General features: G+C 49.6%; 3 protein-coding genes across 4 annotated transcripts; 2 read left to right on the forward strand and 1 right to left on the reverse strand.

The window, feature by feature from the left end:
* The first annotated feature begins 1,872 nt into the window (after positions 1–1,872).
* On the forward strand, positions 1,873–6,889 carry paqr4a (progestin and adipoQ receptor family member IVa). The gene is made up of 3 exons (XM_058048579.1): positions 1,873–2,146; positions 3,515–3,733; positions 3,890–6,889. Exons 1-3 carry the CDS (start codon positions 1,873–1,875, stop codon positions 4,321–4,323), a joined length of 927 nt encoding a protein of 308 aa, XP_057904562.1. The 3' UTR covers positions 4,324–6,889.
* On the forward strand, positions 3,633–12,567 carry coro1a (coronin, actin binding protein, 1A). 2 transcript variants are annotated; one of them, XM_058048525.1, is made up of 11 exons: positions 3,633–3,733; positions 8,111–8,324; positions 9,795–9,917; positions 9,988–10,117; positions 10,185–10,366; positions 10,441–10,560; positions 10,664–10,768; positions 10,851–10,996; positions 11,084–11,141; positions 11,662–11,880; positions 12,141–12,567. In XM_058048525.1, exons 2-11 carry the CDS (start codon positions 8,127–8,129, stop codon positions 12,231–12,233), a joined length of 1,374 nt encoding a protein of 457 aa, XP_057904508.1. In that variant the 5' UTR covers positions 3,633–3,733; positions 8,111–8,126; the 3' UTR covers positions 12,234–12,567. The 2 variants fall into 2 exon arrangements, with proteins under 2 accessions (XP_057904508.1, XP_057904509.1); XM_058048526.1 differs by lacking the exon at positions 3,633–3,733 and adding an exon at positions 7,537–7,705.
* Positions 12,388–15,336, reverse strand: cldni (claudin i). Its single transcript, XM_058048593.1, has 3 exons — positions 15,184–15,336; positions 14,458–14,590; positions 12,388–13,326 (listed from the first exon to the last, which is right to left on the reverse strand). The coding sequence occupies exons 2-3, from the start codon at positions 14,587–14,589 to the stop codon at positions 12,823–12,825; spliced, it is 636 nt and encodes a 211-aa protein (XP_057904576.1). The 5' UTR covers position 14,590; positions 15,184–15,336; the 3' UTR covers positions 12,388–12,822.
* Between the last annotated feature and the right edge of the window lie 897 nt (positions 15,337–16,233).

A 16,233-nucleotide genomic window follows, 5' to 3' on the forward strand; every position in this document is an offset into this window, starting at 1 on the left:
ACCTTCACACTTCCTGCATAAAGATGGCTTGCTATTGTTTGATTGACCTCAAACCTTTTGAGGCATCCCCCTGGGGTCTATCATTGGCCCACATCTTCCTGTTATGATAAAATGCAATTTGTTGTACATATCAAAATCATCAACTTCCATGTTCTTTTTTGCTCACTGGGGAAAAAAGACTTGATTGTGGCTTTTGTGGTTCACGTCCTCAGCATTTACGCTCATCTTGTTTCATTTTGATTGAGCTTGAGCCCAACCGTGGGTGGCAAAATCACACCCATCACTGTTAACCGTCACAAACGTCATTTACCTTACACGTGCAAAGGTCGCTTTCAGGTTGTTGCATGTCACGCGGCGGCAGAGTGGGGTGAGAGGTGGGGTGATTCATCCACAACCTCAGCGCTGCTCTTCCATTAGACGATTACACTGCGTCACCCGCTGCCTTCAAGGGCTCCTCGCAAGCCTCTGCCTGCCCGATAAACATTTGTCTCCTTTCTTCACATGACGTGTTGACAGTGCACGCTCGTTTTTATTCCATACTCAACATAATGGAGTAGAATTCTTGTGACATGCGGCTTCCTTTTCTGACTTATTTGACCTCCAGGCTCCAATGGACAGGAATTAGAATTCGTAGCATGGGATAATGGAAAGGTGTGCTGTCAGTTTAATCTTAGTGGTAAAGATAAACGGTCAATTCAAGATCCTCCGGGCTGTTGACACTTGTATAGCTGGAATGTACTCTAGCATCTAATTCACATTTGTTGACACCTTTTATCATTCATTGGCGCCCGGGCGGCACATGTAACACTTCCTGCTGTTGCAAGGAAGGCAACAATGGCTCTTCCAGTGAAGGTATTGCACCCAGCAGCGTCAAGATGCTTGTGGTTAAACCCCATTAGACACAGGAAGTTTGGAAATGTTGCCTTCAAAGTAAAAGTCCAGATAGGTTTTGAGGCTGTCTATCCTGTTTGAGCTCAGTAATCACAATTTTCTCAAGCGGTTTACGTTAAAGTTGGTGGATTTTGGAAATATTTTAAGTCTCTGAAATCCAACTTGTTTGGTTAAACTACCTTACTATTGCAAGTATTATTTGCCTGACGCCAACGCGTTAAATGGTACTTTTATTTTGAAAAGCAGGCCGGAAAAGATGCCTTCGATGAAGGTGCCGCTTGTCTTTTGTGTCGAGGCGTTGCAGAGGATCCAAGGCCGTCCCGAGGAGACCGCGGCTCTCATTCGGCCCCAGAAAACCAGTTGAATTAACCACCAAACGACAATGGTGAACGTACACTCGTGTTTGCCGGAGAGAACCGCGAGCCGGTCGGCCCACGCTGACGCCACCCCGTCGTCAGGACGGCTTTGCTAGCCCGCAGCGGTCGCTCAAATCTCAGCCCGAGAATCCCCCCACGTTGTCCTGTCAGCCTCGGAAGAGCACCAGGGAAGCTAGGACGAGAACATCCGGGGATGCTGAAGCTGTGACCGCGCTTCGGTCCCTTCTCCAGGACCGGACCGGAGGCGGGATCGAGGCAGCAGCATCCTCCGGAGCTGCATGGACACGCACAGGCAGCATCCGCGGCCGTGACGCGCCGCCCTCCCCGGGATGCTAGCGCGGAGGAAGAGTCTCTGACATGAAGACCAGGCTGGCGTGTCCTCTGGGTGCTGCGCTGACATTGTCCCCATGCCACAGACGCTGACTCGACCGTGCCGACATCGTCATGTACGCGGCTGGAAGCGTGGAGCTCCAGCCCGGTGGATGACACTCAGCCAGGTACCGGCGGGCCGGCGCGGGGCCACCTTCCCCGGGTAGTGGCCGCACACTTGGACGCGAGTTTGCTAGCAGCTAGGCGGCTAACAGGACCGGATCCACCGAAGCCAATGTTGTCCCACAAGATCCTAGTGGCCGTCCTCTTGTTAAACGTCTACGTCGGCGTGCAGTCCGTCTACTATTTGTTCGGCGGCGTCCTCTTATCGGTGGTGTTCGCCATGGCCTTTTTAAACGGACCGCGGCTCCTGGACTGGGCCAGCTCGCCCCCTCATCTCCAGTTCAACAAGTACGTCCTGACCGGATACCGACCCGTCTCCTCCGTGCAGGACTGCATCAGGAGCCTCTTTTACCTGCACAACGAACTTGGGAACATCTACACCCACGGTGAGTGGACTTGAAAACCACATCAATCACCTTTTCTTCTCTTCATTAGGACACTTCATTAGGTACACACGCTAATCAGGTCCTTTAGGAAAAACTGATCCACTATTAATGTAACAGTATGTTTATTGTTCTTGACCTTGTGGTACAGTTCTTAACCTTTACATTTTGGGGGGCCGATCTTCAAACTGGGCACCAAACTTTGTTGCCGTGCACGCTCACATCCACACATTGTCTTTGATTTGGGCCCATTTGGTCCAAGTCCCTCAGAGGAGTTAGTCAAAATACGACCCCCCCCCCCCCCCCCCCCCCGTTTTGGCCCAAAATGGATGGTTCCAATCATGATGTCTGACTTGCTGTATATTTGCCATTTTGGCTTTTGGGGACTTCTTTGTACTTCCTGTCATGACAGACGTCTCCGCAAAATTTGGTGACGATCCCTGAAAATGAAAATGAAATCCCTGAGTAACTTTTAGGGGTTTGTGCCAAATTTTTTCACTGGTCCCGATGCCAATGCAAACCTTGGTGAGAAACCTTGGTGAGTATTCATGCATGTTAAGTCCCCCCAAAAAACATGAAGAAACACCAAATAATAATAATAATAAACAGCAGATGCAATTGCGCCACTACATGAACTTATTAGGCGGGGGGAAAAAAAACCCAGGCGGTGGTGGGGTGTGATCCAATTAGCTTTCAGTGCCACTTTGGGAGGGAAAAAGTCGTGCATGAATCTTTAATGTTGATCTTAGACCCCTCCGCAGGAAGTCCGGAAGGCCGTGTCCGTCCCTCCAGAGCATCAAACTGTGGTCCATTGGCCGTGGAGCGGAAACGTCCCACCTTAAAATAGATGTGTTAAAATTGTTGGTGGTATCACGTGACCGGGACCAACTGCCTTGACATTGCAAGACCCGATAGGCCGGGCGAGGGAGCACAAGCTTCCTATTGGCAAAAGGTCCACATTGTGGTACCCCAAAGGGGCGGAGCTAGTGACAATACCGTGTGCCGGAGTGGTGGCCACTTCCAGAAGACGGATGTCCTCCATTGTTGCCTATTTGTTTACCTCTTCTTAGGATCTGACTATTTCCTGGAGTTTGCTCACTCTCCACCCTCGTGTCAATATTTGAACACCTCCCAGAGAGCTGCCAGTCCACTTAGCGTCTTCGGTTGTTTATGCAGTTTATGGGCCATACCACTCGGGGCGCTATAGGTTTAGCCGCCAATCACGTGTGTCACGAGTCATGTGGTCTTTCCAGAGCTAAAGTCTCCCCCACTAGATGTTGACTTTGGGTTATTTGCATGCAGAGCAGGTTTGTTTTTCATATCAAAACGAGTCTTTTCAATATGGAACCTTGCCTCCCCCAACCCCCGAAGGCATCCCTTTGCTCTGCTTCCTGGTGCTGCTGCCGCTCAACATCCCCTGGTCCCAGATCAGCGTGACGTGGCTGGGCGTGGTGCACTTCCTGGCCTGCCTGTCGCCCCAGCTGGGCTCGGTGCTCTACCACCTCTTCATGAACCACGAGGGGGGCGAGCCGGTCTACCACACCCTCCTCAAACTGGACGTGTGCGGAATCTGCATGATCAACACGCTGGGTGAGTGCTCTTTTTTTTTTTTTTTCCCGCACCCTACGCATTCCGGCAGAAGTGGCCGCTCCATTGGGTACACACGTGCGACCACATCCGATGTGCGTTTTCGGATCGTTTATCGTGGGGTTGTAGTTTTGAATGACCGTGCGGTTGTGGTCTCAGGGGCGCTGCCGATCCTCTACAGCACGCTGCTGTGCTACCCGCTGATCCGCACGGTGGCGCTGGCCGTCTACATCCTGCTCTCCAGCCACGCCATCTACTGCGCCGTGACGGCCCGCAGCAGCGTGCGCCGCCTGCGCTCCTTCGCCTGGCAGGCGCTCTTCCGCTTCTCCTTCTTCCTGATGCGCTGGGTGGGCGTGGGCGGCGGCAGTCCCACCTCGCTGCGCCACTTCCTCACCATGGACGCGCTGGCCGTGCTGGGCGGCGTCATCAACATCGCCCGCATCCCCGAGCGCTTCCGCCCGGGCCTCTTTGACTACTGGTGCAACAGCCACCAGATCATGCACGTGCTGGTGGTGGGCTCCATCCTCTACCTGCACTGGGGGGTGCTGGACGACCTGCTGTGGATCAACAGCTACAACTGTCCCTCGGACTGACCCCCTGCCCGCCCCCCTGCGGCAGAGACGGGTGAGCTAGCATGCGATTCGGGATGTTCACGCCTCTTTCTGTGGATCTTCTCACATGGAACGAGTAGAAGACACTGGAAACTTTTACTGCTGAGCTTCCTTAGGAAGTTCCTGTTAGTTGATGGGACGGACGGGTGGGGGGGGCAGTGTCGTTACCTATGCAGCGTGTCCATATCATGCATCGGCACACGCCTCCGGATTTATAGTCCTAATTATTTTTAACATTGAAATATTTTCTGTCCATAGCATGGGCCAAAAATAGACAGGTGATGCAGTTCACCGAGTTCCCCACTAGGGGGAGCAACTGCAGTGGAACCATGTGAAATCATGTGACTACATATAAATACATGTATGTAAAAAGCAACGTTTTAGCAAGATATCAGCATTAGATGCTGTCACGCAAGTGTAAAAGGAAGCAAAGCAGCGGTCGTTGTATAAACAGCCCACAGGACTGCGATCTATCGGTGGCTGCGGTCGGTCCACGTTATCGTTTTTGCTTAACGGAGTAAAAAAAAATATGTCTCCAACTGCAAACCAACGTACCTCTGTTCCCCTTTTCTTGTTTTTCATGTCACATCGCCGAAAGGAGTCTCACTACCAGATCCTCGCCAAATCTAGCGACAGGGTGGCTAGATTGGCGACACAAATCCCTCCTGCAGCATCGGGCTAGCGGGTTGTAAAATGATTGTACGGGGGGACACTGACTTTGAACAACCACGACACCCCCGCCCCCGTCGACTATTTAGCTCCTTAGCTTCCCTCTTCGCAAAAGAGAACAGTGCTAATTAAGCGTCACTTTAGAGAACTAAGTCACTTTTATTGCAATTGTTGAGCTGAAATCGCAGGAGGAAACGGCCTTTTACATGAGTGACATGAGCTTCGATTTATTTATTTTATTTTGAAATGCAGGGGGAAGCAGGAACCCGGCTTGGTGATACGTTGTGGTCGTCTACCACCATGTATTTCCAATGCGCTGTATTGTTTTTTTTTTAATGCATGTGAGGTACAGAGGTGGGTTGCGCACCGCCCTTTGAGCCAACATGGAAGTGCTTAGATGATGACGACCGCACGCTTATTCAGGTATTTCCTGCTTTAAGAGGTCACCTGAGATTTATCCTTTCAAAACAATAAAAGTATATTTTCTTGTACCCCGCCTCTTGCCCGTAGACAGCTGGGGTAGGCTCCAGCACCCCCTGCTAACCCTCGTGAGGATAAGCGGTAGAAAATGAATATTTTCAGCCATTGTGGCGCTGTTATTGCCAAATTAGCATGCATACGCCGACATACTTTGATTTGTTAACGTCACAGATGCATGAGTAGCTATTAGCTCGTCCTTAGCTTGATCGCACCCCCACCCCCGCCCCCACCCCCCCCTTCCCCGAAGCATCACTCCTTGCTCTTAAAGGGCTCCAAGTTGAAGGTCAAGTCCATACACGTGGTGTAAATATAGAACCATGTATGTAGAGCGTATATACGTACATACGACCAAGTGTTTCTTCTTGAGGGGTGCCGCCCCGTCTTTGCTCACCTTTTCCTGACCCCGACTACACTATTTCCGAGAGTATGCGGGTGGGCGGGACCGCCACAGGTCAATCTATGCATCATAAATCAACGGGGACGCAACCCTCGCTGTTAATGTCAGCCGCGTGTTCCGCTGCCCCGCCCCCGTCCCCGTCCTCGTCCCGCCTCTCAGGTGCCGCAACAGTAGCTGGAATGTCCCAAATTAGGCGTCCCGGGCATATATATGTACAGTGGTACCGCTTAGGGGGGCATTCCGCCAAATCGCTGCCATTTGCTTGTTGTATCACTCTGAAGATGAACGTACTGGGGTGCAGGGGATCTGATTGATCCAACTTCCTGTTTACCATGTGACCACGTTACTAAGGGCGTGATGCGGTGGGCCAACGGGACTGGGTGTGTTCAAGTACAGTTGGGACAGATTGAAATGAAGTCTCATTTCAGGAAGCGTGGATATTCCCAATGTTCAAGGTAGTTTAAATTGTCCTTAAATGGGTTGAATGTGCGGGACACAAAAAATGTATTTCCTGTTACTTTAACTTGACTTCCTGGGGGCGCAAATGGCACGCGTACGGTGGAATGCTCCATAAGGTCATCATTCCTGTCTGATGTGATTTTCCTCTCCCGCCCATAACAAGCGCTTACAGCAGACAGGAAGTGCTTATACAGGAGGGGAACCCGTCCCAACATGTATGTATGTATGTATGTATGTAAGTACAGTACATACGCATGGAAGTACAGCGGGACAAAGTATTTTTTTTTTAAAAAACATATACAGTGTATCTCGGAATAGAACAGCAGCGCCGGCTAGCCTGTTAGTTTGTAACGGGTCAGAATAATTGTCGTGTAGTTGACCCACTAAGGACCTGCTCCATGTCTCCATGATGACGATGATGATGGGTGAATGTGGCGCCCTCTAGTGGCATGCAAGCGCCTGTGATTGCTGGCAGACAGACCATTGATCTGACTGCAGACGATTGTGCAATAAAACTCAAGTCTATATTTGTAAACGTGCACCTTGTCTTCTCTTCCGGGGGGGTCAAAGGCAAGCCGTGCAATTTTCATTTGGGATTGATTAAGGATGGGGGGGGGGTCAAAGGTCAAATCAATAGATTTTTCATCTGCACAAGCACCCTATTTGTTTTGATTGATGGATCCAGTAATGCCCTGTTAGTGGTTAACCGTCAAATCATTGGATTTATTTATTAATTTTTTATTCATTAATTTTTTGATTGAAAAAATCCCCCCCCCCCAGTAAATTTTTAAGCATTTTTGATCGGTGACAATTATTTTTTGACACACTTTTTGACAGTGTTGTGTTCACAGTCAAATCATTTTCCTAATTTTTCTATTCATTTATTAATTGTTTGCCATTTCAATGATAAAAAATATATTCATTTTAATTATTATATAATAATTATATAATAAAACAATAAAATTAAGAGCAATATTTTTTCTTCCAAATTGTTTTTTTTTTTAATTTTTTTGTTTCATTTTTTAATTAAAAAATAAGTTTTCTTTTTTTCAGTAATTTATTTGAATTGATCAGATCCTTTTTAATTGGACAAAATGGCGTGTCAGTGAAGAACCCGTGTGATGGCTTCTGACGGCTGTCACGTCCAAGATGGCTTCTCTCCCGTGTGCACTTTGACCTCTTGAAGTTCGGCTGCGACGCCACCCGGCTGACCTCACGCCGTGGTGCCGTGGCCACGCCCACTTCCTGTGCTACTTCCTCCTCTGTGGTGACTTTGTGTCACTATTCTTCTTCTTCTTCCTCCCGCCGCTCATTCTGGCGGCTGGCTCGCTGCTCGGCAACAACCACCAACGCTACCAGGTAAGCCTTCATCATTATCATCATCATCACTGTCACGCACCTGCAGCCCTTTGCTGTGGTGCATTCATGGGATGTTGGTAAATATCGGTGTTTTGTTTTGGCGTCAATGAAAGTTTGCATGATATGAACCAAAAATGGCTGCCTCAGTTGCAACCTGGATGAGTGCGAGGCCCCGCCCCCTCATCCTCGTCATGTGATGCACCAATGGACGATTGTTAGCCATTTTAAGTCTTTTTCTGATGTATCGTGTTGCTTTTTGGCGTCATGGAGCGCCGCGTTGCAGCACGACAAGCGGAAGCAGTTGTGAGAAGTTTCTGCTTCCTCTTTTCCTCGTCTGCGTGTCACGTCACCGCCCCCTTTTTCCTAAACCTGCGATGCCGCCCCCCCTCCCCCCACCCCCCAAAGCCCTCCACAGGTCGCCATGTCCAGGAAGGTCGTGAGGACCAGCAAGTTCCGCCACGTCTTCGGCCAGGCGGCAAAGGCGGACCAATGCTACGACGACATCCGCGTCTCCCAGATGACCTGGGACAGCACCTTCTGCTCCGTCAACCCCAAGTTCCTGGCCATGATCGTGGACGCCAGCGGGGGCGGGGCCTTCATGGTGCTGCCGCTCGGCAAGGTGCGTGCCCTTTGACCCCTTGGTGCTGACACGGCGGGTGGTTTGTGACACAGCAGACTCGGAGGCGAATGAGGAAGTTTTATTGCGACTCGGAGTGTTTTCGCCATATTAGGAGGTCGCCTCGGTGGAGGCAGGATGTGGCTTCCACGCCCCCGCCGCCTCTTACACGCAACGTGTGGCGGCTTGCTGCGGCATCAAACGCTGCACCTTCAGTTGCTCTACTGCTGACAAGGAAGTATTTTATCACCGTTTTCTCATCGGTCCCTGAACTACACGGTGACATTGTAGATAATACTATAGAGATACTATAGAAATATACTATAGAATACTATAGAGATATTAATACTACTAATATAACACAGGCCAACCTACTCACGGTGCAACCTAACGTGTGGAGCAGACGGTCAAACTGTACAACGTCAGCATCAAAACAGACGTGTATACATGCTAATAAACAGGCAAAACAATGTACGCAACTCATAACCGCAAGACATGCTGGGAGCTCGCTCACGGTGCGACGTAATGTATGGCGCAGACAGTCAAACTGTACAACATCAGCATCAAAACAGATGCGTACATGCTAGTAAACAAGCAAAACAATGTACTGAACTAATAACCACAAGACATGCTGGGAGCTCACTCACGGTGCAACGTAATGTGTGGCGCAGACAGTGGAACTGTACAACGCAGGCATCAAAACAGCTACATGCTAATAAACAGGCAAAACAATGTACTCAACTCATAACCGCAAGACATGCTGGGAGCTCGCTCACGGTGCAACGTAATGTGTGGCGCAGACAGTGGAAGCGTACAACGCCAGCATCAAAACAGACGCATACATGCTAGTGAACAGGCAAAACAATGTACTCAACTCATAACCGCAAGACATGCTGGGAGCTCGCTCACGATGCGACGTAATGTGTGGCGCAGAGCGTGGAACTGTACAACGCCGGCATCAAAACAGCTACATGCTCGTAAACAGGCAAAATAATGTACTCAACTCATAACCGCAAGACATGCTGGGAACTTTCTCAAGGTGCAACATAATGTGTGGCACAGACGTTAGCATCAAAACAGACGCGTACATGCTTATAAACAGGCAAAACAATGTACTCAACTCATAACCGCAAGACATGCTGGGAGCTCGCTCACGGTGCGACGTAATGTGTGGCGCAGACAGTAGACCCGTACAACGCAGGCATCAAAACAGCTACATGCTAATAAACAGGCAAAACAATGTATTCGACTCATAGCCGCAAGACATGCTGGGAGCTCGCTCACGGTGCAACATAATGTGTGGCGCAGACGTTAGCATCAAAACAGATGCGTACATGCTAATAAACAGGCAAAACAATGTACTCAACTCATAGCCGCAAGACATGCTGGGAGCTCGCTCACGGTGCAACGTAATGTGTGGCGCAGACACAAACAGGCCCGACTAAACTAAACTGTGCTCTTTCGTGTGGACAGACGGGCCGCATCGACATGTCCTACCCCACCGTGTGCGGACACACGGGTCCCGTGCTGGACATCGAGTTTTGTCCTCACAACGACAACATCATCGCCAGCGGCTCGGAGGACTGCAGCGTCATGGTGAGAGACCGGCGCACGCCTCTGTGTCTTTCGGACCTTCCTCTTCCTCATGGCGTATCTTCCCGGGCAGATCTGGGAGATCCCGGACGCCGGGCTGACCTCGCCGCTCACGCAGCCCGTGGTCAAGCTGGAGGGTCACTCCAAGCGCGTCGGCATCCTCAGCTGGCACCCCACGGCCCACAACGTCCTGTTGAGCGCAGGTGAGCGTTGGAGTCGGGATGAAACACGGAGTGGTACATCGCGTCCGAATGACGCCTATCTCTGCAGGCTGTGACAACGTGGTCATCCTGTGGAACGTGGCCCGCGGCGAGGCGGCCGTCACCATCGACGCCGTGCACTCTGACCTCATCTACAGCGCCAGCTGGAACCGAGACGGCTCCAAGATTGTCACCTCCTGCAAGGACAAGATGCTGAGGGTGCTGGACCCCCGCAAGGGCGCCGTCCTCTTCGTACGTTGGTACAGCAGTTCATGGGTGGGCGAGGACGCCACCTCCGCCGAGGCTCAGCTGTCTGTCATGTGCAGGAGAAGGAGAAACCTCATGAGGGCTCCAGGCCGGTCCGGGCCGTCTTCGTGTCCGACAGGAGGATCCTCACCACCGGCTTCAGTCGCATGAGCGAGAGGCAGGTGGCGCTGTGGGACCCGGTGAGTCTTTAGCGGCCCTGATGTTCCACAACATAGCGCCACATGGCGCTAGAGTAGACGCCGTGGTTCTTCATCACGTTCCTGATGCCCCCCCCCCACACAGGAGAAGTTTGCTGAGCCGCTCAACTTGCAGGAATTGGACACCAGCAGCGGCGTCCTGCTTCCTTTCTACGACCCCGACACGGGCGTCGTCTACCTCTGTGGAAAGGTCAGAGGTCAGACGCAGACTTTTGCGTGTGTCCCCCCCACCCTCCCTGCCCCGGCTGACACCCGTCACTTGTCCCTGACAGGGCGACAGCAGCATCCGCTACTTCGAGGTGACGGAGGAGGCGCCGTACGTCCACTTCCTGTCCATGTACAGCAGCAAGGAGAGCCAGAAGGGGATGGGCTACATGCCCAAGAGGGGCCTGGAGGTCAACAAGTGTGAGATAGCCAGGTAGCACGCTAGCAAGCTAGCAGGTCGCTTGACCCCCCCCCCCCCCCACGTGGCCCCGCCCACTAACCTCACTCGCCACGCCTTCAGGTTCTACAAACTCCACGAGAGGAAGTGCGAGCCCATCGTCATGACCGTGCCCAGGAAGGTGAAGAACCTCAACTCATCTCCTCCTTCTTCTCCTCCTCTTCTTCTCTTCCTCCTGTTCTTCCTCCTCCTCCTATTTCTCCTCCTCCTTCTCCTCCTTCTCCTGTTCCTTCTTCTTCTCCTCCTCCTCCTTCTCCTTCTCCTGTTCCTTCTCCATCTCCATCTTTTCCTTCTCCTCCTGTTCGTCCACCTCCTCCTATCCGTCCTTCTCCTTCTATTTCTCCTTCTCTTCCTGTTCCTTCTCCATCTCTTTCTCCTTCTCCTCCTGTTCTTTCTCCTTCTCCTTCTCCATCTCCATCTCTTTCTCCTCCCCTTCCTTCTTCCCAATTTTTCACTTTCTACTCCTCCTTTTTCCCTTCACCTTCTTTTTCCTATTTTGGTCTTCTTCCACATCTTCTTCATCCTCCATTTTCTTCTTCTCTTCCTTTTCCTCCTCCTTTTTCTTTTTCTTCTACTCCCCCATCTTCTTTTCTTCCTGTTCACCTCCTACTTCTTCTGATTCTCCTCCTCCCCCCCCACAGTCGGACCTCTTCCAGGAGGACCTCTACCCCGACACCATCGGCCCGGAGCCATCGGTGGAGGCGGACGAGTGGTTCGGAGGCAAAGAGGCCCCGCCCATCCTCATCTCCCTGAAGGACGATTTCGTGGGCACCACCAAAGCCAAAGAGTTCAAAGTTCACAAGAGCCTCCTGAAGACCACCAGCGTCTCTGCAAGCGCGAACCACACGGACGGCGGCGCGGTAAGCCCCTCCCTCTGGTCCTTTCCATCATTAGCACATCAAGCGTTTAGCTAGCTTGTCTTCCATTTCCTGTTGGCGTGTTCCTGTGGCCTGTAAATTCTCCTTCACGCCAGCCATGAACACAATCATCTAGTCCTGAAGGTCTGCTACAAACCCAAATCATGTTTGACTTCCATCATCTTAAATGTAACATTCAAGCCCCCCCCCCGGGTATTATTGATCTGCTACCGCTATGATCCAATGTCCGTATTTGGTATCAGGAGCTGCAGGCGCTGAGGAAGGACTTCAAGGATGTGAAAGCTGCGCTGGAGGAGCTGAGAAGTCGCGTCAGCGCCCTGGAGACCAAATCTTAACTTCAAGCAGAGGACTTTCACTCAAAATCACAGCAAAGTAGAAAAAAAGCCCCACATTGTTAAAAAATAAAATAACAGAGGAACATTCCTCTTGGTGCACGCCCCCTTTTTTAATACAAACAAATATATGCTTTTATTTTGAAATAAATCCAAATTTGACAATGACATTTGTTTATTGGTTTTTTTTTACTAAAATATGAAAGACAACGATTGGTTACACCAAATTTGTATCAATTGTTACACAAAAGAAGAGAATGAAACATCAGGGAGACTGAGGCGCTAGCTAACAGCTAGCATCCATCAAAATAAAAGCATCAGAAGCTTCATGTCCACCTGTAATAATCCCAGCACCAAAAGACAGAAATGAGCCGCCCCCCCCAAGAGTTAAACCAGGGGTGTCCAAAGTGCGGCTCGGGGGCCTTCTTCAGCCTGTAGCTCCTGTAGCTTATTGTAAAAAGAAACCGATTAACAGTGCCCCTCCCCCGCGCCTCCTTTAATTGTTCTGTGTGGGAACAAGTTTGCCCCCCCCGTCCTAAAGCAAAGTGTTTAAGTAGGCTATTCACATCCAAGTCTAACGACAGAGTCCTCCTCACACGTAGTTCTTGTTGGGGGCGGAGGCGCTGCTGCTGTAGTACTTGGCCGTCCCCCCGGAGCCGCCCGACTTGGGCCTGCTGAAGCAGCAGAGGAGCCCCCCCGCCAGCAGCAGCAGCACGCCGCCCCCCCAGCCCACGAAGATGCACGCCCCCAGCTCCCGTTTCTGGGAGGCGGCCACCAGGGGGTTGTTGAAGTCCCTCACCACCGTGTGGGCCGACCAGCTGACGGGGATGATGAGGACCAGCCCGGCCAGCAGCAGGCCCACGCCGGCCACCAGGCTGATCTTGGGCTTGGCGTCCTCGTTCTCCACGCAGGTGGTGAAGTCGGCGCCGCAGAACAGGATGAGCAGGCTGAGGGCGGCCAGCATGCAGCTGATGATGGTCATGGCGCGGGCGGCCTGCAGGTCAGAGGGCAGCACCAGCAGGGAGTCGTAGTTCTTGCACTGCTGCTGGCCCGTGCTCTGGACCGCGCACGTCTTCCACAGACCCTCCTGATGGCTCTGCACCAACACCGAATGTGTGGATCAACAACCGACGCACGGTATGGAAATATCCATCATGAGACATATTTGTTAAAACTACGGGAGGTCTTCAAAGAGAACCCCAGGACCCCCAAATTCCTCCCCCCAACCAATCAGCTAAAATATACAGTCTAATTTAACTCTTATATCATCATCACAGAGCAATATAAGCTGTTTATTTTCACTTACAGTAAATCATTTTATTTTATATATTTCTGAAAAAGGGAAAAATAATAATTCATTCTTGAAAAATATGCCATTTTTATTTAAAATTTACATTAAAATATTTTATTATTGCAGAATTTTATTTGAAGTAGTTCTCCTAGTGTCCGCTAGAGGGCAGCAATAACAGGATGAAAAGCCGTATAAATGTTGATAAGCATCATTTTACAAGTGCGGTTTGAAGACTATTTCGTCTATAAAAAAATGACTTTAGGATTTTAATGAGCTTATATGTTGACAAGAACTTTTATTTGACACATTTTCAGTGGGTTTGTCAATAGAAGCCCACTTCCTGTGAGGAGAATACATGCAAACTGTTTAGATTCGTCCCTCGAATAATGAAAAGCGAATAATGGACACTTTTTGAAATGTTATATTCATAATATAATATAAAAATAATAATTCATAATGGTACGCCTCTCACGCGTATTAAACTGTACACATTTTAACATTCAGAGACAAAAAAGAAACAATTGTGGGGATACAGTACAGTAAAGGACTTCCGGTCTCTTTATATAAAAGGGAGATGCTCTACTTACCGCTAGAGGGCGACATTGTGCCATTGTCTTATCACTTGTGCTAATTTGGGTCTCAATGTGAGCTCCTTTAGTTCTTCCAGGATTTTATATTATTATGAATAAATAATTAAATAATTTGAACATTTAATATTCACAAATTATTGTATTTTCAGCAAAAAGAAAATTTTGTTTTAAAAATGAGTCAATTGGCCAATATTAATATTTAATATTTTTGTGCCCTGTTTTTAAATTTTTAGATGTTTAGCTTAATTTTTTACATACATTTTTTTCAAATACATTTTTGTCAGATTTTGCGGCCTGTCCTCGGCCCCTGGTGGGACGTTGTCTCTTATTTCTTGTCCATATTTACCTGCGCGGTGACGATGTTGGAGCCCGTGAAGGACGACACCTTCCATCTCGGGACGGCGCAGCACACGATGGCGCCAACCAGGCCCAGGACGCCGAGGGCCACGCATACGATCTGTACTCCCATGGATGCCATTCTGCACAAAGATCAAAGGTCACCAACACTCATTGTAAGTTCTTGTCTCCTCTGATGGAGCTGCTCTGCAAATTTCTTCATTTCTTCTTTGTTGTTGTTCTCTTGTGGGCTCCTGGCTTGCGCTCATGCAAACAACATAGCTGAGGGCCACGTTTGAAAAGAAGCGCGTGTCCGGACAGGCCCGCTGGTGGCTGAACCTCCACCCAACGCTCCGATAAGCGAGGGAACCGCTCCCTTTCATCGACATGCTCAAAACCGTGAGGCCAGATGTTTCTGAAATGGTCCCCGGTTTGAGTGCTAGAAACTGAATGACGCTTTGTGGTAAATGTCATGGTGGGCAATATTGGATGTTATGGAAGCGCTTCTCCTGAGTCCCTCTACTCCAAAATGCTATCATTGAGAAATGAGGAAATGAGACTCAAGCGGAGTTAAAAAGAGACAAATAATAACAACTTTATCACGCCTTAAAAGTTGGAATCATGTCTTTCCATGTTTTTCCATCCCAAGAACTAAAATGATGTCCATGATGCTTTGCTAAAGAGTCTCAATTTCCTTGCAATACATCTTCATAAAGCAGTGAAGGAAAGAACCTACCTCAAAAACAAAAAGGTCTTCCTTCCGTGCTGGCTGGTGAGCAAGTGTGCAGAGACGAGACAAGATGGTGGCTTTGTAGAGGAATGTGAGGTGCAGGGTGGGGCTCCGGTGAGGTGGGGGGGCGTACCTGCAGACCAGACGGGACTTGTCCAATGTTTCGACATACGCTTCTCTCTTCTGAAGGAGAAGAAGACAAAAAACTCAATAAACAAACAAAGCACGTTTTTAGTGTTTGGGTCTCGTGATGCTGAGTGAATCATCATCAGAGGAAACTTGACTCAACTTGTTTTTTTTTGGGGGGGGGGGGGGTACCACCACCCTGTCTACGTCTTACCTGAGCATCGAAACTGATGACACACCTCGGGAGGCTGATTTTAGAAACGATGCGTGTTTTGTTTTTGCCTGTTGCCATGTGTTTGTGCTGCCAATGTTTCCCACACACATTAAAGTTGATCTGTGGTGGTCCAAATTGATCCCTGGCGGGCAGGGGTGTCCAACGTTTGTCCAGTGAGGCCCGCATAGTGAAAAATAATACATAATAATTATATGGACAGATGAAGAGAATACTTTATAACATTTAGGTGTTATCCACGTGTTATTGGATGGAGTGGGTGTACCTAATAAAGTGTCCGATTTACTGTATGGGTATTTTGTGTGTGACCATCGTGGAATAAAACAATACCACAATGTTCGATTCCTCGTAATAACCGTGAGCATAAACGTCGTGCGGCACGTAGAGCAGCACATATAAAGTGCTAACAATGACGATGCGTCTTCATTGCGCCCAAACGTGACATGGACGTCATTCCTCATCAGAACCGTCACTTTTGATGTTAAAGGGAAAGGACGCCTTTATTTGTTGTCAACCCGGATGGCGCATCTTTACTAACTTTTACGGCGGTAGATGAATCGACGTAGTTTTGTGTTGCTGTCGCAGCAATGAAGTCGCGACCGCGTTTTATTTAGATGCAGTTTGGTTTGTGCACACTGGGTGGCGCACTTTGCATTTCCCATTGATGTCATTGACATTCTCTTGTGGGCGGGGCATAC

The sequence above is a fragment of the Doryrhamphus excisus genome, chromosome 15 (assembly GCF_030265055.1).
Source record: "Doryrhamphus excisus isolate RoL2022-K1 chromosome 15, RoL_Dexc_1.0, whole genome shotgun sequence".
Classification (NCBI taxonomy): domain Eukaryota; kingdom Metazoa; phylum Chordata; class Actinopteri; order Syngnathiformes; family Syngnathidae; genus Doryrhamphus; species Doryrhamphus excisus.

Excerpts from the sequence above, each read along its gene's own strand:
- cldni (XM_058048593.1), bottom strand. The coding sequence starts at position 14,589 with ATGGCATCCATGGGAGTACAGATCGTATGCGTGGCCCTCGGCGTCCTG. Across the intron at positions 13,327-14,457 it reads CCAACATCGTCACCGCGCAG|AGCCATCAGGAGGGTCTGTG; the intron begins GTAAATATGGAC and ends GTGTTGGTGCAG.
- coro1a (XM_058048525.1), top strand. The coding sequence starts at position 8,127 with ATGTCCAGGAAGGTCGTGAGGACCAGCAAGTTCCGCCACGTCTTCGGC. Across the intron at positions 9,918-9,987 it reads CGGAGGACTGCAGCGTCATG|ATCTGGGAGATCCCGGACGC; the intron begins GTGAGAGACCGG and ends CTTCCCGGGCAG. Across the intron at positions 11,881-12,140 it reads ACCACACGGACGGCGGCGCG|GAGCTGCAGGCGCTGAGGAA; the intron begins GTAAGCCCCTCC and ends ATTTGGTATCAG.
- paqr4a (XM_058048579.1), top strand. The coding sequence starts at position 1,873 with ATGTTGTCCCACAAGATCCTAGTGGCCGTCCTCTTGTTAAACGTCTAC. Across the intron at positions 2,147-3,514 it reads TGGGAACATCTACACCCACG|GCATCCCTTTGCTCTGCTTC; the intron begins GTGAGTGGACTT and ends CAACCCCCGAAG. Across the intron at positions 3,734-3,889 it reads CTGCATGATCAACACGCTGG|GGGCGCTGCCGATCCTCTAC; the intron begins GTGAGTGCTCTT and ends TTGTGGTCTCAG.